Source organism: Rattus norvegicus, chromosome 19, assembly GCF_036323735.1.
Source record: "Rattus norvegicus strain BN/NHsdMcwi chromosome 19, GRCr8, whole genome shotgun sequence".
NCBI lineage: Eukaryota > Metazoa > Chordata > Mammalia > Rodentia > Muridae > Rattus > Rattus norvegicus.
In genome coordinates, this window is record NC_086037.1 from 70317429 (window position 1) to 70342661 (window position 25233).

At 48.9% G+C, this 25233-nt stretch overlaps 1 protein-coding gene across 5 annotated transcripts in view; it reads right to left on the reverse strand.

The window, feature by feature from the left end:
* Positions 1-25233, reverse strand: part of Sipa1l2 (signal-induced proliferation-associated 1 like 2) — a 150677-nt gene that overhangs the window by 30295 nt on the left and 95149 nt on the right. For all 5 annotated transcript variants that reach the window (XM_008772639.3, XM_039097901.2, XM_008772638.3 and 2 more), the window contains exons 8-14: positions 21656-21813; positions 20072-20648; positions 16391-16665; positions 4862-5119; positions 3557-3640; positions 1789-1889; positions 991-1094 (exon numbers count right to left, since the gene is read on the reverse strand). In XM_008772639.3, coding sequence (XP_008770861.1) covers positions 991-1094; positions 1789-1889; positions 3557-3640; positions 4862-5119; positions 16391-16665; positions 20072-20648; positions 21656-21813 — 1557 coding nt within the window. The remainder of the gene's footprint in view (positions 1-990; positions 1095-1788; positions 1890-3556; positions 3641-4861; positions 5120-16390; positions 16666-20071; positions 20649-21655; positions 21814-25233) is intronic.

Below are 25233 nucleotides of genomic sequence, written 5' to 3' on the forward strand. Positions count from 1 at the left end.
CAGGACAGGGCCTTGGAGCCAGGACAATGCATCTTGCCCAGGCCATTTCCTGGGTTTTGGACATCCCTCTCTTTTCCTTCACACCACTGGACCCTTATGCAGATCCTGGCTTCTCTGGTTTCAACCTGGTCTCTCCACACGTCATCCTCTATCTACTCTTGACCTGGGCAGTGACTCAGGCCAGGTCAGGGCGTGGCTGCAGGAAGAACTGCTGTGCACGGTTACAGAAACTGCAAAGCTCAGTGCGGATGTGCTGAGGGGAGGGGAGAGTATTACCCAGGAGTTGGTTTCTTTCCCCTCGCACATTTTCCTACCTCACAACTGCAGCTCCTTTGTTCGGGGTCTCACTGAAGCTGTTTCTCCTACCAGACTCGCCTCTTGGGAGACTCCATGGGGTAGAGAAGTCAGTATGTGGGGAGTGCTGTCAGTGGATTGTTAGCAGGCCGTTTGGCTGCTACGGTTACGGACATCTCAGTGATGTCAGCAGAGGGACCTCGCTGCAGCCCCTCTGACGAGACGCCTGTTTCAGTTTCCACTATCGCACTGTCCCATTAAGTAGCTAAGTGGTTGACCAGCTAAACCTGGGGGAGGATCTCATCACTATCACCCTGGACACCAAGGTTGGGAGGGCTGATGTGCCTGTTGGCTTTACCAGGAATCTGCTGTACAGCCTTTCTGAGTCCTTCATGAACTGAGAAAATTAAAAAATAAAACCTTTCCCATTTCCTTCCCTTTTTTATCCTTTTTTTTTTAAATAGTGTCCTGTGTGGAAAACAACATGCACTCAATCCCAGTCACAGGTATTGACCTACTGTGTGCTGGGCTATACTCTACACTCCCAAGCACGGAAACACTGTATGTAGTCCTACTGTGTACTGAGATGCATCCTATGTTCTTGAGCACTGTGGACAGGTGTGCTGTACACCCCTCTATATGCTGACATACATCAATCCTACTAAAGGTGCGATCGACCACACACAAAGGACTCACGTGAGACAGCTTATTGGGGGAATCTTTGCAGCTTCCGTCTTTCTGCAGCGCTCTTTCCTTATAGGAGCTCAGGACTTTGGAAGGTGGGCCATGCCATTTGGTTTCTGTGACACAAACAGAGTTGAACCCACAATTTCCAGTGTTAGTGAGAGGGAGAAAAACAGGGTTCTGACTGTTTGGAGCAATCAAGCAGGGTGACTTTACTACAACTTCCCAGGTTACCAGTGAGTACACAGGAGGCAGCAGAGCTTCCACAGAGGGACTGGTTTCTCCAGGCGTTATAACCAGTTATCTAAAGCCATACTATAACCAGTTATCTATAACCATACTATAACCAGTTATCTATAACCATACTATAACCAGTTATCTAAAGCCATACTATAACCAGTTATCTAAAGCCATACTATAACCAGTTATCTATAACCATACTATAACCAGTTATCTAAAGCCATACTATAACCAGTTATCTATAACCATACTATAACCAGTTATCTATAACCATACTATAACCAGTTATCTAAAGCCATACTATAACCAGTTATCTATAACCATGCTATAATCAGTTATCTAAAGCCATACTATAACCAGTTATCTATAACCATAGCTACCCCAGAGCCACTCAGTCACACCAGAACCAAGCCGCAGGCACTGCCTCTTATGCTGGGAGAATCAGCCAAGCCCTCTCATCTAACTCACAGGGAAATGCATCAACTATGATTGTCAAGTGAGTGAGTGGGGACAGGGAAAAAGTATGGGTCAAGGGACACCCTGGAGGCTGGGTCACCAGGGTTGCATTACCTGGAAGCCTGCCTCCCTCCATGAGGTCCTCATGATCCCCGGATCCATCACACTCCACAGAGCCTGGGCCCTGGGGCTCCAGCAGGAGAGGGGACGGACACCTGCAAAGGAGTCCAGTTATTCTTTTTTTTTTTTTTTTAAGATTTATTTATTTCATGTATGTGAGTACACTGTGGTTGTCTTCAGATACATCAGAAGAGAGAATCAGGTCCAATTACAGATGGTTGTGAACCACCATGTGGGTGCTGGGATTTGAACTCAGGACTTCTGGAAGAGCAGTCAGCACTCTTAACCACTGAGCCATCTCTCCAGCCCCGAGTCCAGTTATTCTTATCTGACACCAACAGCCAGCAGACAGATCAGGGGTCAGAACAAGATGGCTGAGGTTTCCTACGGAGGCTACCACCATTCCAGGGTGTGTGTCATCCCTGGCCAGTGGAAACACAGTATCCAGGCTGATCTCTCCAGAGCAGAGGATGCTGTTTCACCAGGGCTGACACACAGCTGGCTTCAACAGACACACACACTGCCAGCATCAAGTGCAGGTCGTCCAGCTCTGGGGGAGCACAGTGATCACCTTATTTTTGACTAAAGCATGGACACATGGGAATACTAATGTTATTAAAGAAAAGAAAACCTGACTAAGTCTAGAGTCTGCCCATTATGGAAACAGGAAAAAGGAAGACATAATCTTAGAAATAAAGGAAGTGAAGAATGTGTTTGTATTGCAACACAATTCTTATGGGCTGAATCCATGCTGTGGATCTGAACCTACACAAGTTTTACATTTATATAAAAACAAATCAGAGCACCACTCTCATTTAACCACAGCTACATTTAGAAAAGGTATTTGATATTTAGCTGTGAAGACCTCTGCCTAAACATCTGAGGGGAAAAGCTTGGTGTCCACTTCCAAGCCCACATTGGACAACAGAATGCTTGGACTCGAGTTCTGCTCTGCACCAGAAAACAGTGCCATGGTCGCCAGGGTCTTCCATGGACAGGCATGTTCTGTCCACGCCAGCCGAGGCCTCCACGGATGACTGTGTTCTGTTCACTCAAGGGCCCAGCTGCTGACCACCATGGATGGCTGGAGTCACCACAATACACATCTAGAACTTGAGTGCTGTGCTACACGGTACCTCAGGAGTCCCACATATGGTCAGCATGAGTGTGTGCGTGTGTGTGAGTGTGTGTGAGTGTATATATCTACAAGGGTCTCCAGTTGTGCCCACACTGCTGACTCCTGTGGTATGATACAAACCACTAAGGCTCCTGTCAAGGAGGCCTCTCTGGCCAAGGGAGCTACTATGTCGCTTCTCCAACATGAAGTGGAGAAGCTTCCATGGTAATCTCATTCTCTGGCTCTCGGGAACTGTCTCCTATTAGCAGGTTGAGTCAGGGGAACTTTCTGAGAGTTCCTGTCCACAAAATCTCAGATCTTCTCTCTTGTGTTCATAAGTCCATTCCATGTCACAAAAAAAACAGGGAGGACCAGGGAACACTGTGACAAAAATGGAGTTTCCTAGCAGGGCCTGGTAGCACACACCTGCCATCCCAGCACTTGAGAGGCTGACACAGGTGGATTGTCATGAGGTAGAGGTCAGCATAGGCTACAGGGTGAGCCTCTGATTCACTCAGAAGACTGCACTTGCTAACAATGCTTGTTACAGGCGGCTTGCATGCAGCTCACACACAGGAACACTTGAGTGAGTCCCAGGTACAGACACAGGCTCCCCAGGGAGACAGAGATGGGACGGAGCCATACCCATCATAGCCCACTTGTGGTCTCCAGGGTCCGCTCCCACCAGGTCCCGGGTCGCTGGACGATGACTGGTTGCTGGGAGAACTTCTGGAAGAGAAGATCAGCAGCAGCAGGGTTACAGATGCTGCAGTCCTGTCCAGCCCACCCATCCGACTTGAGCTGTTTACAAACAAATGCTCTATGTCCATTCACATCACAAGGTGAATGGAACCAATGATGGATAGGTAATGAGAATTGGTGAAGCCCCAAGACTTCTGGGATTTCTGACAGAAACCCATGACAGGAAGGAGAAGAGGGTAAGTGGACATTTGCTGCCTAAAGACGAAGGTGCAATGATGACTCCAGAGGACAGAAAACCAGGCCCATGGCAGGGGCGTACAGTCAGGAGAGCAGCCCTCGTACCTGTTACACAGAGCCTAGTGCAGGCCACAACTGGGGCCAGTGCACAAGTCAGCAGGAGCAAAGCTGTAATGTGGCACAGCACTGACTTTCGTATGGCCACCTACTGTAAATTCTACAGACCCTTTTCCGAGTACTTATGAGATGTCACTGATAGAAACAATACTCGCCAGCATCCCTCAGGCTCTGGGGCACTCTGGTCTCCTCTGCAATTCTCTAGACTCTTGATAATTAAGGGGGGCTCTGCTGACTCTTGCCCCAGGTGTGTGCCTGGAGCACAGGAAGGCTGTGTTTTATGATCTTTAAGTATGGAGGCTTGGAGCCCAGAGGGCTTGATTAATGTTAAAACATTCCTGCACCCCCTGGGAGTATAAACTAGAAGAGGCGAGAAGGGCTACACATTCTGCTAACTCTGGTAAATATTTGTATAGGCTTACAGTGTGGAGTGCCTGGTTCTAAGCCCTTCAGTGATGCTGATCTGGGCAGTCAATTAGGAGGTTGCCGGGGTCTATCCTTCTCTTCCAGATGAGGGAAGTACATCAGAGAGGACCAGGGGACACAGCCCAACAGGCAAGCAAGACCCTGGTTCTGGTGTGTCCTGACAGGTCTACTAGATCAGAGTGCTCAGGGGTCAGCTGCCCAGAGTGAAGGCACACATCTCTGTGGTGTAGGTTCCATGAATCTTTAGATAGGGATTACACACAGAATAAACTGTTGTGCTCTCAAACATAACCTATGCAAGTGTCCTGAGCTCTCATCAGCTTCTCGTGTTACTGCATTTAAGCTGGTTGGATTCTGAGCACCACTGTGTGCCTGAGGCTAGCCCATCCCTCTGCTTGCCAAAACCCACAACGAGCTATCCCATAACCAGCCAGGCTTGGTTAGTACCTAAGGAAGCTGTGGTGTTACCTGGTGCCATCGGGCAGCTTCCTGTCAAAGGATGTACTTCGTGGGATGGCAGCCTGGGCCTGCTGCAGCAGCGGCTGGCACTGGAGTCGGTCTGGTGTGCCAGGCACAGGCGAGGCTCTGGAAACTGGCTGTAGGGCAGGGGTGGGCACTCGGTGCCATGTGGTGTTCCTCCTAAAAGGTGTCTTGTACTCACAGGGCGTGCCCTCGCTGTCCAGCTTGTACTCCACCATGGGGATCCGGCAGAGCTCTGAACAGCCCCTGTGGAACCAAGAAGAGGCGGTGAGACTACAGCTTTTTGGAGGACCCAGGCAAGGCCTGCTCATAGTTGAGGGGATTCTCCTACAAGTGGCCCTGTGCTTACTGGGACCAAACTGGATGGCACCTTACAGCTACCCTAAGAGGCTTCCTTCCCTAGATGCTCGAAACTGTTCAGCTGCTGTCTGGCCCACAGCCAGACTGGGATTCTAAAAGATCCAATTGTGGCTTTCTCCTGTCTGCCAACATACCATAGGCTGGTTGGGGTGGGAAGTGCTGCACAGTGGGAGGGACCACAGCTCTTTGGATGCCATGGGTTATTGTTAGTTGTTTTCAAAGCCCTTCTGTATCCCTACAAGTTCTGCCTACTGTCACGGGATATCAAAGCTCAGAGATGCTGCAAACCTGCTCAGTATTAATTGGCAGGGTCATGGCCAGACCCAGGTGCTATAAATGTTGTCCACAGAGTTAGACACAGACACAAGACATTGTTCACCAGGGCCCAGGCATCAGTGTCAATCACCCAACTGGCCATGCTGGCTCAGCAGTCAGCTTCTGAAGGCAGTGGCCCTCTGGACACTCAAGGTGAAAATTGTCTTCTAGCCAGCTTTTGAAAGAGCTGCTCCAAGAACATCACCCATTAGCAGATGCTGGAGGAAAGTTTGCCTGTCCCTTTCAAAAGCACTGCAGAGGACAGCAGGAGCTCAGTATCACCCCAGCTCACAGAGGGAAAACTGCCATGCTCTGCACAGCCCACAGAGGCTCAGGGAAGAGACACCAGGATGACCCACTGACAGTGAATGCAGAGGCTTACGACGGGGGCTGCTTAGAAAGCAGGGTCCATGAGAAGTCAGACCTAGGCCCTGAGGTACAACGGGCAGGTAACAACCAGAGGGTCCTAGAGAGCAGGCTCTGAAATGAGGAAAGATGAGACTTAGCCTCACAGCACTTAATGTAAATCCAGCCTGTCCCCAAAGACTGAACAGGGATCACTCCCACCAGAAAGAAAACAGATGTCTGTTCCAGCCCTTATAGAGAAGCTCCCCAGCAGCCAAGGCTCAGATACTGACAGACATTATAAGTAGGTTTTAAAGTCTCTAGCCTGGCAGTAGAAAGGTAAACTGAGGTACTCTTCCAAAGAACTTAGAGACATGAGAAAATTCAAGGTGATTCCAAAACACCCATCTTTCACCAAAAAGAAGTGAGGGTGGGTAAGGTAGTAGATTAAGAAGAAGCACTACCAAAAGGCCAAAATATCAGAATCAGAAGATATGAAAACTGGATCTGAAGGCCCATAGGGCACAAAGCATGGATGGATGAAGAGCCACCTATATTTACAACGTGCCCTGTGGAATTTAGATCCAGGGTCAGAGACCGGGCCTGGGTTTGGCAGGATACCTGGGTAGAGGGCTGGCCAGAGCTCTGCTCTCTGCAGTCATGCTGGAAGGCTTCTGATTAAAACCCTGGCTGAGGGGCTGGGGATTTAGCTCAGTGGTAGAGCACTTACCTAGGAAGGGCAAGGCCCTGGGTTCGGTCCCCAGCTCCAAAAAAAAGAACCAAAAAAGAAAAAAAAAAAAAAAGGAAAAAAAAAAAAAACCCTGGCTGAAGATAATTTCTAATTGCTCCAACCTTGAAGCTAGGGTTGAAGAGAGAAGCGTCAAGAACAGCCTGGCTTGCATCTCACAACCCTGAGTAGGTGATGGTGCTGCCCTTGGGGAAGCAATCCGGAGAAAGCCCACCGTGACATAGACCTAAGATGTCTTCCAAGGAGGCTCTAAACACCACACACCTGTTCCCCACCATCTAACTCCATCCACCTCCCCCAGAGCCAAGCTTACTTTACATGCTAGCTTATATTTCTCTGGATTTTTCTGATATGAGTCAATATTGAAGTTCAGATTTGCCCTGGATTGTGTTGTTTTATTCTGAATGGAATCTGAGGAAACATTTACCAAAGGACTTTAGTTTATGAATATTTTGCTATGTAATTAGATTCAACTCCTGCAGGGACTGCAGATTCGTCCACATGGCCAATGACCTAGGTGGAAATCACAAAATGGGACTTTACAGTAAGGCTACACCTGTGTCTGCTGTCACTTCCCATGAGTGGTCACCTGGTGCAGGGGAGCCCAGGCTGTGTGTCTCTATGGCTCTGCCCACACTTCTGAGGCCTGCACTTGCAAAGGGAAGGCAGATGGCCGAGAATGGGGTGGTCTACTTAATTCACACTTATGGACTCTAGCTGTCAACAGCACACCACAACTTAACTTGAATCCTGGAAGAAAGAACGGACATATAGGTGTACACACACCTCGTGTTTGAGGGGAATGTCATGCATAAGGGAGAGTAAGGAACAGAGCAGAACTGTCTTTCCAAGTATCTCAAAGAAAGACCTATGCAAGAGGCTTTTCAAAGGCAGGCAAATAAATTAAATAAATATATAAACAAAGAAACAAACGTGCAGCCTTCTGCCACAAGCGTTAGCTATTCTTTCAGGCTACAAGTGAAGCTCAGTCACTGAGGTGCTCACACTGCACAAGCATAGGAGCCAAGTTCAATTCCTTATGTTACCCAGAATGCCAGAGGTAGAGTGTGTTTGTGGTCTCAATGCTGGGGAGGTGAAGACCTGCAGCCCCGGGGCTGACTGACCAGCTACTCTAGAAATCACTGCAGTTCCCTGAGAGACGATGTCTCAAAAAACAGGGCAAAGAGCCCTGAGGGAGAGATCTGACATGGACCTCTGGTTTCTACACACACATGCATCCACATTTACATGTTTACTTGCACACATATGAACACACACATGCACACTCATGTAACTGCTATTAAGGGACAGTTTCACAGCACTAACTCTAAAAAGCAGATTCCTGTGGCTAATATGACAAACTTCACAGACTGTAATGGACGATACCAGACCTGCTCAACCTTAGCTCTGCTCCACAGGTCTCAGAAAATTGTCAGAGAATGCACATACAGAAGAATTGCAGGGTAGCCCTCAGAGACCCCCTTGCAGAGGTGGACCTGCCTGAGCCTTGACTTCACTATCTCTGCTTGGTTTGGATGTGAATTATCTCCACAAGTTTGTGTGTTTGAACACATGGTCTCCAGGTGGTGGTGCTGTTTTGGGAGGTGAGGCCTAATGAGGAAGTGGATCTTTGGCAGACAGACAGGCCTTGAGGTTGATGGCCCAGGCTCCACTTCTTGTCTGACTCTGCTTCTACTCTGAGATGTGAGGAGTCCTAGAGTGCTTCTGCTCTATCTCCTCAGATCATGAGACAGGACAACCCCTCCTCCCTTAAGCTACAATGATCAGGTATTCTGCCACAAAGACAAGAAAGCAGAGCCTATGTGGCTCTCACAACCCACTTCAGGGACATCCTGGGTTTTCTGGATAACCACTCAGACTACTGTAGGGCCAGAAGAGACCCAACTAGGTCAAAACGACCTCTCAGAAAATGACATTTGTTAAGGGAGGTGGGGGAGGCTCTACCACTCTTGTATGTAAGTGAAACCTGTCAAACAAAGAAGGCACACACACTCAGACAGCATCGGGACATAGTGGCTTCTTTTCCACACAGAGAACCAGGTCAATGTGCAGATGCACTGACAGCATTAGGCACACTGTGAGCTTTCTTGCCAATGAGATGCTAACACATGTTGGCTTAAGCTGTGGATGTGATCCCTAGCTTATCAACAGCAATTTCCTCTTTGCTCCACAACATCCACTTCAGAATTCAGTTCCCAGCCTAGGTAGAGATCAAGAGAAATCTAGCCTCTGGGTTAAAAATAAAGTTGATTTTAGCATTTCCCCTCTCTCCAGTGACTTCTCTGACTGTAATCTCTTCACCACGCAGCCTGAGAGCAAATGTGTTGCAGGCCAGGGTCACCAACGATGCACTGGATAGAGTGGGGTTTGCAGGAGGCTTCAGAAGCACCTTTTATTTTGTGCTGTATCTGAAAAGCAATACTGACCTCTGAACTCACACGAGGACTTTTGGGATAGTTTCAGCCTGTACAGGAGTGCCTGTTGACTGACATCCAAGGCTCCCCCTGCTCCCTAATACTGGGCCCCCATCTCTACCACTTGTTTTTCCTCACTGTTGACAAAATACCTGAACAAAGCAACCCACAGACGTGTCCAGGTTTGTCTCCCAGGTAACTTCACACTCTGTTGAATCGACAAGGTTAGCATCATCCTATAGAAGACTGTTTGGCTCTATAGTGAACCCCACTTCCTGGCTTTGAACCATATCTAACAAAGAGGTTATGTCAACTGCCAGTCATGGGTGACAGAAAACCACACTCACTGTGCATGTTGTCAGGTTCAGGAAGGCCCCGTGACAGTATCAACAGTATCACCTGCACAGGCCTTCCTGTAGCACCCCTCCTTCCTAGCATAGTCTCTGTTGGCCTCCATAATTTAAGCACTTGAAACAGTCACCACTGGCCAAGCTGGACTCTTGCTTGGATCAGAAGTAGGGCCCCATTATCCACAGCTTCCTCAAGATGGCCATCCTGGACCATCCTAGAGTCTCTCCCACTGCCAGTCAGATACTCAACACCCATCAAACTTCCCCATGAAGAATGAGTTTGGACTTGGGCCTAAAATCCTACCCTGCCAGTATGTGATGTTGACAATGACTTTAGACTCTGAAAATATTGTGGCAGCAGAGAGCACAGTCTAGTCTGGATCATACAAAACACACAGACTCTTGACATGCCAGCAGGGCTGTGTACAGAAGTCTTCTGAAGGAAGCCTGCACTGGGCAGCAAGCAAGAAGCACAAAGAAGACAGAACTACCTTGGAATAGAGTACAGTACTTCACAGACGGGCAACCTCACTTTCAGTTTCTACAAAATGGAGGAAAACGCAAAGGCTTATAAAGTTCTACCCCCGACCCCTGGAGCTGGGGACCGAACCCAGGGGCATGAGTATTTCTAAGTTTATAGAATTCTGGATTTTAATTTACACACACACACACACACACACACACACACACACACACACACACACACACACGCACACTATTCTGGAGGTTGGAGAGATGGCTTGGCAGGTAAAGATGCCTACTGTGCAAGCTTGGAGGTCTGAGTTTGAGCCCTGAAAGCCATGTAAAGGTTTCAAAACCAGCTCTATGAGTCATCCCAGACCTCTGCATGCACTCTAGCATGCACGGCTACATCATGTGCACACAAGTATACACACATAAATGTGAACTGAACAACTGGGTTGAGTCACAGTAGCCATGGCCTGTGCTCAGTTACTTGATGGTGAGCACACCCTGGCTCAGGTACAAGCACCACCTGGCTGACTGTTTGCAAGTGCTCCTCAACAAGTTTCACAGGTGCTCCCGGGAACCCATGCCTCACCTAGTACAGCACACGTCACATATTCCATGTGTCATGTGAGGTTGTGATGGACCAAGAAGTCACCATCTCTCAGAGTTTTCTCAGAAAACTCCAGAAAAAAAATGTTTACTGCGTTGTAACACTTGCTATGTTACATGGAGAAGGTTCCTGGTAGCCACAGATAACAAAGGGCTACCATCTAAGAAGGGAGCACCTGGCTGTCCACCATCTAGGCCATTGGTAACCTGGCTGGCATGGTATAGCCACCATGTTGCCCCTGCCTTCCTGTTATCAAACAGTAACAGCACCATGTGTAAAATGTAAGCTGGAGCTGGCCAACAGGAGGGTGACAGTATCTTACAAAGGCCTGCACAATCTTTGTTATCAGGTAAAAGGGTGCGCAAGTCTCTGTTTTAAATAGTCACTGCGTGCACAAGAAGAACTGTGTAAGAACACTGGGCAGACTAAAGGGGACCCATCAGGGTGAAGAGGAGGCTGTCTTGTCAACAATGCAAGGGATCAGCCATTCTTGGCACTGATTTGTTGGGAATTATGACTGAATGAATTGGACCAACCAACAACTGCACAGGTGAATTACCGAATAAACAAATGGACAGCAGAGAGAAGAGCAGATGATGAAAACACGCAATCCAGCAAAGGCTCTGGGACTCTAGGCTCACACTGAGAGCACAGGTATATCAGTCAACTGGCAGGCACACCAGGACTGAGAGGGTGTGCCAGGTGGCTTGGTGGCTGCTAGAGCCTCAAGTCCTGAACGGTTTCTATGTTTCACACCAACAGTTATTAAAGGGTTGGTAAGACAAGAACAGACACAACACCCATTTTATTATCTATACAAACAAATTAGAATTGTAATCTAAAATCTCACTTGAGTCCAGATCTCTCTCCCCCCTCCCCACCCCCCCTCTCTCCCCCCTCTGTCACACACACACACACACACACACACACACACACACACACAATCAAGCTGTTAAAACAGAATTTTCTTCCTATTTCTCATTTCCCATCCCCCCTTCTCCCTGTACTTCAGGGAGTCAGGCAGACAGGCAACAGACAAAGGCTTGGTGCACTGGGCTTTAATTTTATAGAATTCTGTGGGAGCAATCATTTTGGCTCCAGATAACCCTTGGAAATCTCTGCTGTCCTGTGTCACATGGAAATGTGGACCCTTGTCAACAAAGCACAGAGAATCACAGGAGCCAGATGTACAGCCTGGTGTTTCATTTCCATTTTTATTGGACGTATTTACTAAACTCGCTAGCAGTGTGTGGCAAGTCATGCATGATTCCGGAGAGTCATCACTTCTCATAGACAGCGGCATTCGAAGGATGCCTTGTCCCTAAAATGTCACTGACAGAATGTGAGGGTTAGCGGTGGGGCCTCATCCTTGGAAAACAGAAAAAGATCTTTCAAGAAAACCAAAACCAAAAACCTAACAACATTGTGTATGTAAATGTGGGTGGGTAGGTACATGTGTGCCACAGTGCCCATGAAGTCACAGGACAATTCTGGGTGTCTATTCTCACCTTCTACCTTGACGGGGTCTCCTGTTCACTACTGCACACCAGACTAGCAGGCCCATGAACTCCGTGGGTTTCCTGGCTCTACCTCCCATCTTGCCATAGAACACTGGGCTTACACACTCCCAGGGTTGGTCTCATGTGGGTCTCGGGATCCAAACTCAGGGCCTCATGCTTCCTGGCAAGCCTTGCACCTACCTAGTAATTTCTATCAGAAAGACCTTAATCAGTGGCAGCTTTTTCTGCCCAGTAGCCTGAAGGAGCCCATTCCTCAGCTCATTTCCATTTGAAGAGTCATCCCATGATGCTCCAGTTCTGAAGTGCATGAATTTACTCAAGGGTCCTGGCCCCCACAGGAGATCCCTTAACAAGCTCCCCTCCTCCCTCACCAACTCCATCAAGAAAGCAAAAGTGGCCCTGGTTTCTTTCAACTGGGAGCAGGGTGGGGGCAGGCAGCTGGACTGTCCTTGAGGCTGGATCAGAAAGGACTTCAAAACAGGCCTGGCTTTTGATGTACACAAACACCATCCCCACAGAAGATTTCAGTCACCTCAGCAGTGATGAGTGTCACCAGGCATCGCTGACCAGAGGACGGCCTGAAGTGCCCATTAACCTGAAGGCCCCTCAGGCTGCGGGCAGAAGCAGATGGGTTCTCAGTCAAATTATTTTGTTACTGATACTCTAAGACAATTTCTATCTACCTATGCATCTGTCTGTCTGTCTGTCTGTCTGTCTGTCTGTCTATCCATCCACCTATCTATCTATGAACGAAGAAGCACCTCCCACAGTTTTCCTTATAATTAGCAAGTTTTGCTGTGTGGAACTTGCACAGAGGACCACTGCATGGTAAAAAAATCACATAGATGTGTGCACATGCACATAACTGCTCATATAGTTCCTTTCCTTCCTGACAGGCTCTAAGAGCCAATTTATGAAAGAAGATAGAGGTAATTTTCCACACCACAAATCAAATGTGATGTCAGAGCCTCAGGCAAATCCTGTATCCTTAACTATAGGACTATGGAATCGAATTAAGCTGCCCTTAAAAAGAGTCCCAGTTTTATTTAAAAGACTTATTATTTATTGGTGTACATGCACATGCATATGTAAGTAGCATGTGCACGCAGACATCAGGGGTCCATGGAAGAGGGCATTGGATTCCCAGGACACAGAGTGAGAGGCAGCTATGAGCACCAAATGTGGGTGCTGGAAGCTAACCTCAAGGGTCTTGTAAGAGCAGCACGTGATCCAGCTCCCTGGCTGTCTATCTCTTCAGGCCCATAGTGCTCGGATTATAAAGTGCACCACAGCGTGGCTAGGACTCTAGCGTGTATGAGGCTATGGAGAAGATGGAGGGTTTCAGGCCAGCCTGGGCTACGTAAGAGGCTATGGAGAAGATGGGGAGTCTCAGGCCAGCCTGGGCTACTATGTAGTGGGCTCTGCTTCCTGACAAGAAATCTAAACCAAATTCAACGTAATCCAACATGGAAAAGTCAATGGCTACCCAGTCTCCTTTCAGCAACTTTTCTATGTTTTCTTAACTCTATAAATGCAGGTTGGGAGTGACAAAGTCTGTGGGATGTACAGGTTGAAAGATTAGAGCTAGCTCAAGGCCAGCGGCCTCAAAACCATGGGGTTGGGAATGCAGCTTGGTACTTGCCTAGCATTCCTGAGGCGTTGGCTTGATCTCTAGCAACACAGGCACACAGGTCCACGCACTCCCTCTTTCCTACAGGGCCTGACTGTGCTGGAACTTGACTGGGCACACAGAACATCTGAACACAGCATGTACCACTGTGTCAGGGCCCACGTATCAGAAGTGAAAATGAATCAGGAAGAATGAAAATACTAACTTTAGAAAAGCTCAAATTCAGATTCACAAAGAAGGAGGAACAACCGGGAGTTCTGCTTGATGAGTTCTGGGTCGGTTCCTTCCGCAGAGGTGATGACAGAGGTGACTAAGCACTGGAAAGGAGCGGACTGTGTGCTCGGGGAAGAACATCAACAAAGGTGGAGTCTCTGAATAATAAATATCCTGGAAACTTCCAATTGCATTTAAAACAAAGAATTAATTACAGGCAGATCCAGGCAGATAAGAAAGTCTTTTAAGAGGAAAAACATGCTCTTGAGGAAAAGACAGCAGCAAAAACACCCACTCTGAAGTTTTGTTTGTTTTAGCTGAAAAAACAATTCAATATTCTTTAGGAAATTCTATTCTTTGAAATCATGTGCTCAAAATACCAGGCATAATGAGAATGTTACTATTTTTATATCTAACATTCTTAAAAGCTCCTAGAATTTCTTACAGAGAAACAGTAGACTAGACCTACATAAGGTCTGGAAACATTTTACTCAGCTCTGCAGTTGTCTGTCTCCAGGAGAAACTGAAGACCTGACTCTTACTGAGAGAAGAGACACACATCTGTATCCCACCACAGATGCGCTTAAAAGGTGCTGTCAAAGACGTTCACTTACAGGATACATTAGCTTCTAGAAAGGCTGAGAAGAAGCTATGCTCTTATTTCACCTGAGTCATGTTTTACGAAATATTTTTTATCTTCCATTGTGGCTTCTTTATCTTGTGTGGCTCCTGGGGTCCTGGGGCAAGGCAGTTGGGTCTAATGGGCAGAGTCTGGCACTGTGAGGCTCTGAGAAACTCCTGTGTGGGCTTCACAGGATTTGGACCCTTAACTCATGAAAGACTTCAGCTCTTTAAACCTTTATTTTATAAACCTATTGGCAAATGTAGAAGCATGGCCACTGAAAGACTAGGGCTAGGGCTGCAGCTCAGGGTGGAGTCCATGCCTAGTGTGCACAAGGCCTCTGTTCTATTCCCAGCATCACAAAAACAAACACACGAGACTGGGAGCAAATGCTAAGTGCAATCTAACAGACTTTATAAACTGTCATATTAACCAGAGACCAAGATGACACAGGAGTGGTTTGTTTTCTAAAAGATCCCCATTTAGGGACAAGCTCCCCAAAAGGGCAGCCATTAGAGCCACCTGTGGTTAATTAAACTGATTAAAGTGAAAACCCCAGCCACACTTCAAATGTGTGGCAGCTGCACGCGGCTTGGGCATGGCACAGATGCGACCAGGCATGTGCCGCTGGGAGCGAGGAGAAAGGACACCTTTGTGTTATGAGTCCAGAAGGTAGATACAGCCAATGTACTGTCCTCATAAGAAAGCCCCCTGTAATATGACAGGAATTTGTTGGGGGAGGGTATCAGGGAGGGGCCTGAGAGAGGAAGAGGGGAGGGAAACTGCAGTTGGGATGCAATATGAGAGAAGAATAAATTAATTAAAAAGTGACAGAAACTGGGGTTGGGGATTTAGCTCAGTGGTAGAGCGCTTGCCTAGGAAGCGCAAGGCCCTGGGTTCGCTCCCCAGCTCTGAAAAAAAGAAAAAAGAAAAAAAAAAGTGACAGAAACTCGAGCGAATTTAAAGCAATCACTTTTCCTCCTCAACTAAAATGTAGAGGGGACACTAATCGTGCTAGTCAGTTCCGAGTTCTCTAAGGGATCAGGGTCCCTACTGTGCAGATATGATAGGAACATTAGGGTGACTTCGCTCTCTAGGACCACACAGCAGGGCCCCAACCTCATGACAACTGGATGGAACCACAGATGCATGGTGAGATGGCCGCCAGAGCCCCACGGCACCCACCAAATGGGCTATGGTCTTCAGGGAGCACAGTTCTAATTAGCATCCTCTGCCTTATGGTGTGATAGGCAGGCAAACTTCTAACACTGAAATATGACCTTGTCGTCCATGCACACACATTAAAAGAGCCATATGAAAAACAGTGTCAATGTTTTAAATACAGTTATGACTCTCGGCAGTTCTTGCTGAAGGTGCAGAGGTTGGCAGACTTCGTGGTGCTGCCTTGAGGCTGAGTACCAGGATCGTCTGTGCACAGCAGACACCACTTCCCTCATCCACACCCGTTCCTTCCATCCATGTGCGGATACCTGCTCCCACACCTCTGCGGCCTCACTGTGAGAACTGCACGGCCCCAGAATCTGCCTGTTGTCCCACATCCTCCAGACAGGCAGCCCTGTCTTGTTAATTGATCTTCCTGGTCTGAGGTGTGCAGGCCGTGAAGGCTGTGCTATGCACACTCAGTCCTGATGGGCCAGGTGAGTCAAATGGACCCACCCCCTGGTCTGTGGTGACTGAGTTTCACAGTCACATGACCATCTAAAGCCCTTTAACTATTACACCAATGACTCCTGTGGCCCATAGAGAGAGAGAGAGAGAGAGAGAGAGAGAGACAGACAGACAGACAGACAGACAGACATCGCACTGGCTCTCTGAGGATCCTGCAGGCAGTCAGGAACGCCTCTGGTGACAGTGCACACTGCCCAGCCTTCTGGTCTTACCTGCGGGGAGAGCCATCCTCATGGGGCTGGATGATAACCACTTTCACAGTCACAGATGTCCGCAGTAGGTCAATCATCTGCTCATGGGTCAGTGTGGCCACGGCCACCTTGCAGATCTCCACAAGCCGGCTTCCTTGGCGAAGGCCTGCCTTCCAGGCAAAGCCAAAAGGTTCCACATCGGCAACAATTCCTTCAAAGTTCACGTGGAAGCCAAGCTGACCCAACCCATTCCTTCTCAGGGTCATTTCCACAGTCTCACAGCCTCGCGTTACTATCTAAGGGGGAAGGAAGCTGTTAGGCAAGTTTGGTCTTTCTTCCTGGCTACCAAGGACAGGACCCCAGTGGAGACCCACATGCATATTTATGAGTAAGTCCTTCTCCCTTGTCTCTATCCTCAGCCACCCCCGTCCCTCCAAGTGATCTGGAAGGTATCCGAATCTAGAACTCACCATGGTTGCTTTGAGAAAGAGCAACAGAACCAAAGCCCGGTTTTACTATGGCTCAGGTGGCTGCCAGGCTGGAGAAGCCTCTGACCTGCACCCTGTGAGCTCTGCACGTGCTTGCCATTCCCTCCACGTCCTGTCACTAACAGGACTCTGAAGCACTTGAGTTCCTCTCTTTTGGAATGAGATGACCCCATTCTTTCCACCTCAGACTCTGAGGCCTCCTGGGTACTTTTATCTAACTGGAAGCAGCAACATCTGGCCTGAAGTGATTCTGGTCTCCTACTTGGTGCCTGCCCCCGTGTTCAGGAAGGGCCCAGGAGAGACTGGACTGTGAGAAAAGCCCTAACTGTCCTCCACGGGCTGGCCTGAAGACTTCCTAGTCTGTCCTACCTAGCCATAGGAGTGATCACCTATGTCCATCGGGTACTGAGGGCTCTTCTGACCAACATGAGGCTTTGCAGGTAGCAGGAGCCCTCTGTTCCTGCAGCCACCCTTCCTTCTGTCACTTGTGCCATGAAGGCTAAGGTCCACCCCAGGCAGCTCCAATGACAGTCCTCCGGAAGACCAGGAGTCCACACTGTACCCCAACAATGTGAGAGAGCCAGTTTAGTGGCTCGGTGCCACAGTGAGGTAATGAGTCACTGGTACCCTCAGAGGCACTGATGGAATGTGGCTTGCAACGCCATGAAAGGAAAACACGGCTCATTAAACATCATTGAAGATGATGACATCACTTTTCTGTGGGAAATTTCAAGTTGGGAGGTATCATCCTCCATCCCGAAGCCCTGGGGGCAGTGTGCAGGAGTTTCAGTTTAATAAACTCTGCCGTGCAGGAACCTGGCTCTGAACACAGGCATTCCTATTATCCAGCCCCGTGGCTGTGAGCGCAGCTGGGGCACTGTGCCTTGCTCCCTGCATCAGCATCTGGCCTAGGTTTCCATGGTTACAAAAGTGCACACACTGCCAGTTGGCTTCTCTCAGACCAGCGCGATGCTGGGAACTCAGCATAAAGATAGCGCTGGTGTGAGCCAGGAGGGAGGTACGGAAAGGTGCACGTTTTCACTGATCCGAGCTCGAGCTCGTTCCAATGGAGCGATCCCTCAGTGTCTAACATCCACAGGCACTTCCTCGCCTCTTTCCCAACTTCGCTCTAAGCACCACCCCAACACAGGTGGCATCCAGGATGCCTAGGATCTGGCAGATGAGAATACAGCTGCTACCTGAAATGTAACTGCAGATACTGGCCACACAGCATCCATCAGCTGGTGCCGCTCCTGACTTCCTCCCTAGTGTTGTCATATGTCACGTCCCCAGCTTTCAGACATCCCTGAAGGCAAAGCAGGCTCTCCTTGTCCCTGAGTGCCCCATGCAGACGCAGTAACAGCAGCCTCCCACCCATGCGCCTGGGATCAGCCCCATGATTTGTGGGGCCCACTGAACAGTCTTTATTCAAAGTTGAAATGTAATGGGGAACCCTCTATCCAAGCATGGCCCTCTGAGGATGGCTTTCCAGGACTCTCAGGTGGCACATCCAAGGCCCCTCTGGGAGTAAGCTCTCCTCTGGTATGCACAGCGTGCACTTCTGGCTGTACTCTGCACCACAGGCAACAGACAGTGAGCTCTCTATCTGCAAAATGTGGGGTCCCTACCACCTCTAACTCGATGTCTTATGTGGACATTGCCTGCAATGACTGTAACCACTCCAACACTGACAGACACTGGGTGATCCAACTCTCTCATCTAGCCTTGCAGTCACAGAAGAGACTCCCTCTGTGGGAAGAAAGGACAGGAAGTGTGATCTGTAATCCTTTTTAATGATTCTCAGTTGACTATGCAGTATGTCTCCTTGGGAGAGGATTACCAGTGAGATGTTTTATGGCGGTTTCGTGCCTTCTTCTTGTGCTGCACCAAGCAATCCAGACAGCAAACATTGCTGTTGCTCTACTGTACACCCAAAGAAAATCTGAATTTTGCTTTGTTAAAGTTGGGAACAAAAATATGACTATTTCCCATCTTGGGCACAATGCTGGGGTTTGGTGTTAAAAGTCACATTAAGCCGTGGTGACGCACACTTGTAAGCCCAGCACTTGAGAGGTTGAGGCAAGAGGATCTCAAGTTTGAAGCTGGCCTGGGATATACCGTGAGCTCTAGACAGCCTGGATTACATGGAAAGTCCCCATCTTTTAATCTTTCTCTCTCTCTCTCTCTCTCTCTCTCTCTCTCTCTCTCTCTGTGTGTGTGTGTGTGTGCGCGCGTGCGTGCATGCGTGTGTGTGTGTGTGTGTGTGTGTGTGTGTGTGTGTGTGTGTGTGTGTGTGTGGTGAGGTTTCTTCCTTGGGATTTGAGGTTCGAGGACAAGGTGAGGCTGGCAGGTCCCAGGGATTCCCTCATCTCTGCCTGCTCAGTGTTGGGAAGACAGGTCCATGGCACCAGGCCTGTTCCACGGGTCTCAGGAGGAAGTTGAGGTCTTCATGCTTGTACAGCAAGCTCGTCGATAACTGACTCACCAGCCTGACCCAGCCCCAGACCTTAAAGGGTCTCCTCCTCTTTCCACAAGTCTTTCTCTGGACTGATGACTGTTTTTGCTTTCTAACTTAATGTCTAATTTTGTGAAAAATGAGATGTTAGCACCACATTTAACATTTTTAAATTAAAATATTTTCTATACAAACATGCAAAATGGGAGGAGGGCCCAGTCGTTAGCAAACAGCAGATCTGTGCTGTTTTCAAGGGTGTGCAGTGACATTACCAAACTTATGATTGCCTAGGTTTTCTTCAACTGTTACAGAAATGGTTCATAGCACTCTTTGAGGTTGGCTCAGCTCTCCTAGTCATGTGGTTGTTGTTGCCTTTTCACTGCTTGTGTTCACTGACTCTTGTTTAAAACAAAACAAAACTGTAGGCTGTGAATGGTCAGTTGGTGGACTGCTCAACTACCACACAGCCATGGGTGTGAGCTCCAGCACCACACAAAACTGGACATGGTAGATACAGTTGTAATCCAGCACTTAGGAGGTGAAGGAGACAGGTGGATTACAAGTTCAAGGTCACTCTTGGCTACTTGTTGTGCTTAAAACTGTCTGGGCCATGAGAGACTGTCTCAAGAGAAAACCAAAGAGAACCAGGCCTCTCTGAAATAGCAGCTGCTTTCCCAAGCCCTGAGACTACAGTGGAGTTCCCTCAACACTGGGACTCTGAGGTAGAAGCAGACAGCGGGAGACACGAGCCATACTTACTACCAGTCGTTGCACTATTTCTCGGATGTCTTCCGAGGAGTTATCCACGGAGGAGAGCAGGATGCACTCTCCCCTTTCGTAGAAGATTTTGATGCTCACTAACCCTGATGTCCAGCCAATCACGTCCCTACAGGAACAGTTAAACACGACATTCTTGGACTCCTTCTCTATCAGCATGATGAACTCATTGGAGATCCCCAGAAGACACTCAATGTCTGCTGACTGGCCAAAGTCCCGCGCCACCACGTGCCACATGATGGCCCCGATGCTAAACAGGTGGGCGTCCTTCCTGGGCTTTACCCGCTCCTTCTTCTTCGCCCCCAGGGTGATGAAGCTAAATTTTGCAGAAGTGTCCACTGTGGTGGTTGTGACAAAGTTCTCGGCTAAATCCTTTAAGTATTCTTGCCTTGTTCGGGTAGCCATGGCCCGGAATTTCTCTGACTTATGGGCCGCATTTTCTGCGTTGATTACTTTGGCTAAAAGGAAGTCCCGGAAGACGGCCGACTTTGGAAAAGTTACTCCTTTGGGGATTGGGGGACCGAAGGGAGGGACATCCTTTGACCTGGAAACTCCAACGCTGAGGAGGAAATGACATGGGATGAGTTATGGCTCTCTCCTTTAAGGTGACATGTTTCCACACTTGCCGGACAAACGTGAGGACCCGAGTTTACATCCCAGAAACTACCTCAGTGAGCTCTGGGCTTCACTGAGAGGCTCTGTCTAAGGAAGATGAGCCACTGAGGAGTTCTGACGTTAACCTTGGCCTTCCATATGCATGCACGCGCGCACACATGCAATGTGCACGAGCGCATGCACACTCACGTGCGCGCGCACACACACACACACACACACACACACACACACACACACACACACACACACTGAAGATGTTAAAGTTAAGAAAAAAATAAACTCCCACATGCCCAAGGCAAGCAGCAAGGCAGGGAGCGCTCCTCTCAACGTGCAGAGTGGTCATTATCTTAGTGGCCTCCTAAGGTACAGCCCCAGACAGAAGGGAGGACTCAGAGCAGGCCTAATGAAGATGGCCATGGGGCTCTGAAGCACACACAGGCCTTCAAAGTCATCAAAACAAGTGTGGGCTCTGGGCCCCAGTGGCCCTGCCTGGAAGTCTCTAAGATTTCACTTGCCATTCACTTCCCTGGTGGTGGTGGGTGGGCCACACTATCCTCCTGAGAGGCTGGTGTCAGCCACAGGCCCTGTTTAGCCTTTCAGGAAAGCAGAAAACTGAACCCCACTCCCCTGAGCCTCCATGCACTTCCTTTCTCAAGGGAGGAAGGCAATTACTGCTCACAAAAACATAATTAGAATGTTCTGAGGCTGGCTAGGAAACGCAGCTCCATGGTAGAGCATGTGGCTAGCATACACAAAGCCCGAGGTTGAATCCCCAGCACCACCAAAAATAAATGACAATTATTATCAGGCAGGTTACAGTGAGGCTCAGTTCCTGTCCAGCCTCGGCTATTCAGTGGGAGGGAGGGAGGGAGGGAGGGAGGGAGGGAGGGAGGCTAGGCAGTTATGAAGCTAGAAGATTGAAAGCCGATGGGAGGTGGGGCCCCAGCTCACCTGTAGCACACATTTTCTGTGCAGGGGTTGTGCACCTTGACTATGACAAAGACATGCTGGAAGTGCGAACGGATGTTCTTGGGGGTGAAAGGGAGAGCACCAGGCTCTTGGAAGATGATGGTGACGATGTCGTTCCCGATGTGCCTCTTCCTCAGAAGCTGTGCAGGAAAGCAACACCCAGAATGATACAATGTACACTAATGCACATAACCTGCTCTGCTCTGCTGAGGAGGGAACAGAGACCAGCAGAGCCCTTCCTGGGCTCCAGCGGCCTTGAGCATATTGACAACTGGGTGGGCCACAAGTAGAAGACCCCCAGGAAGAGAAACGCAATATACAGTGTCATCAGGGAGAGCATGGTCCTAGGAGGGAAGTGGGTTACCCTGGGCTACAACCTCACCCGTCCCTTTTACATAGGAATTTGCTTCTATTTTCTCTCCTCTTATTCAGCTATTTCTTTCTTTCTAAAATAACACTCTAGTGATCAAAATGCTTTGTAAGATATGTTACAGTTTAAGCACTTCAACTTAGAGAGGAGACAGTTCAAGGAGGAGTGACCTCCTGCACAGAACCCTGGCTTTCAGGCTGGCTTGCATTTCTGAAAAACAATAACAACAACAAGAAACCCAAAAAACAAAACAGGAGGCTGCGTCTGAGGGCAGCATAGGTCTTCAAACTAATTAACTGAAATGTGGCCTTTTGAGGCAATCTAGATTAATTAATGAATCCAGAAATCCACTACGCTAGCAGCCAGAAAATCTATTTTTTTTTTTTTTTTGTAATCTTGCAAAACTCAAAGTCCAGGGCGATCCCAGAGCTGCAATGTTCTAAACACATCTTTGCTTCTGACACCACTTCTGACTGACGAGAATGCTTCTCACTGCAAGCTCTTCTTGGACAGTTCCTGTTTGTGTGGAGCGAGGCCTTAGCACACTTCATGGGGACAGCCCTCTCTGCTCATGAAGTTTGGATCTCAAATGTCTCCCAAAAGCTCATGCAGGAAAGCCTCTTCCCCAAGCATTGGCGCTCACTGCGGGATTCTGGCAAGTCAGTGAGGCCTCAGGGCTCTGATCTCCAGTGGGGCTGGAGGAAGCAGGGCCACTGGGAAGTGCCTTGGAGGCCGCTTGTGCTCAGCCCTGTCTCCCAGATGCCAGTGAAGCACAGAACTTTCCTCTACAGGCCCTTCTGCCTCACGCAGTAACCAGAAACAGTCAGGTGACACGGGCTGTAGCATCTGGAGGCTGTGTGAGCAGTAACTCTTTGCTCATCCACACTGACTTCTCGGGTGTCTTCTCAGTGAGAAGTCTGTCCAGGCTGCATCTGCTCCATGCTCACACCTAGGTGCCCCTGCTCCCTATTGGTTGGTTACATTCCTATAAATGTACCTTCCCAAGGGCAGGAGCTATACCGACTGGCTTCCTGCCTTCCACAGGCATGCCCAGCACCAAGCAGGCCCACAGGAAAGCTGGCAAGCATCGAGAAAGCGGGCACATGCACTTCGGATGCAGCCAGTCATCCACAAGAGAGCTGTGCTGTCACTCCAGGGCTGGGCCAGTCTCGGGCAGTGAGTTGCCCTTTATTGGCAACAACAAAGGCCATGACCTTTGCCCTTCCGTTTATTTGTTACCTATAGGGCACCTCTCACTGTCCAGAGCATGACATTCAACTTTCAGAAAAATAAAACGATCCCTCGTGAGCTCCATAGCTTTTACTTAAACATAGCAGAGAGCCAAGGAAGTGGAAGGAAAAGTTCCTCCAGAAGTGCTCTCCATGGCGGTGATATCCACGGTCACAGGCTGGATGCGTCCTGCTCGAGTCCTGTGGTTAAATTTCTAAGCATGGGGACATCACTGTACTGTATTGCATAGCTGCAGACTCACTGAACCCTCCTGTTCAAATGTTTAGTTTTAACTCTAAGTAAAATGTACCATTTCAAATTAATGTGAAAAAAACACAGTGAAATCTATAGTAGACAAAATTGGCAAACCAATTCTCCCTGTTTGCTGACACCTGAAAGGCTTACTTTTGTATGCTGTGACCGACCTGGGAAGCAGAAAGGAAGCAGCTCCTACAGTGGAACTTGGCCTGCTGCTGTGGTTGCTCACACCTGTAGGACACACAGCAGGACCTGTCCTGAACACCACTCGCTCAGAGCTGCCAGCCTACAGGACTTCTTAGAGTGCCCCTGGGACAGCGCTAAGAGAAGCTGGAATAACCTTGTTTTACATGAGTGAAGTATGTCTGTGTCTGACTTGTCAATTGCTCGTTCTGTACCAGCAGAGAGCCACAGGATGGCAGGATCATGGTGGTGTCACTTCCGCATCCCATCACCAGCCTTACATCTGTAAACACTCGTCTTTCCACACCTGCTCAGACACTGAAGGGCAGACAGGCCTCATGCCTGCCTACAGGCAATCTAGAGTGGACCAGAGATTGTCTCACTGCTGACTGGTTCTAATAAAGACCTGATGGCCAATAGCTGGGCAGGAAGGAGGGGGCAGAACTTCCAGGCAGAGGGGACAAAAGTAGAGGAGGGAGATTAAGAGCTCAAACTTGGAGGGAAGAACCAGACCAAAGCGCAGCAGAGAAAGGGATGCAGCCAGCCATGTGTGGGTTGCAGGCAGGAGACTGCCCAAGCAAAAGGCCTTACTTTAAACCAGGATAGAAGCCTCCATGTTATTACTTATACTGCGGTGGGTGGTCTGAGAATGCCCCACTGTGAGAACCCGAGGCTGTGTGCGAGGGCTCTACATCACCTGCCTTCAGAACAACCGTGGTGCACTGTGTCCCCTGGCACTCAGACAACAACCTCTGAGCATGTGGCAAGACCCCAGCTCAAAGCACCAACCAACCAAGGGAGGCAGGCCGCCTCTGTATCTAGCAAGACCTTTATGTCCAAAGGCAACATTCTGCTCCCTACAGAAGCACAAAAGCGAGCTGGTACTTCTTGCCTCCTATCAACAAGAGTTCCACAACCTTGACTTATGGCTCGTTCATCAGTGACTCACCGTCTCCTACGGTCACATTGCTGCACAAACCGGGTGAGCAATGGCACTTTACAATGAAGATGAAGACAGAGACTAAAGTAGGGTCAGCCTAGCCCTCAGTTTCCACAGCAAACCTCCAGCTGTGGCATTCCTACCCAGGGAGGGGGAGGACGCTAAGCACAGAGCCACCTCTGCACTTTGTCCTGGCAGTGACAGCTGAGGGAACATAGGCCTAGGTGTGACCTGCTCAGGTAGTGCTGGAACCAGCCAGGCTGTTCTACCAACGCACAGTTCTCATCAGCTGAAGCAACCAGGATCCAGAGGTACAAAACACCCTTTACAGGAGGGCTTGCCGACAGTCTCAACAGCCCAGGCCTAGCCCAAGCCTTACAGCCTGTAAGCCTGCTATGAGCCTAATACCGAAACCCATAGGACCCGGTTAATCCTCAGGTAATTCATGGGCTTGATGCCCCTTCCAGTCAGGGCCACACATGCACTAAGAAGAAAAGGTTATGGTATTCTAGGCTCCACACTGTCTCCTCTTTTATGAGGCCACTCTGAAGAAAGGGTGTCTCAGCCAAGGTGAAGTCT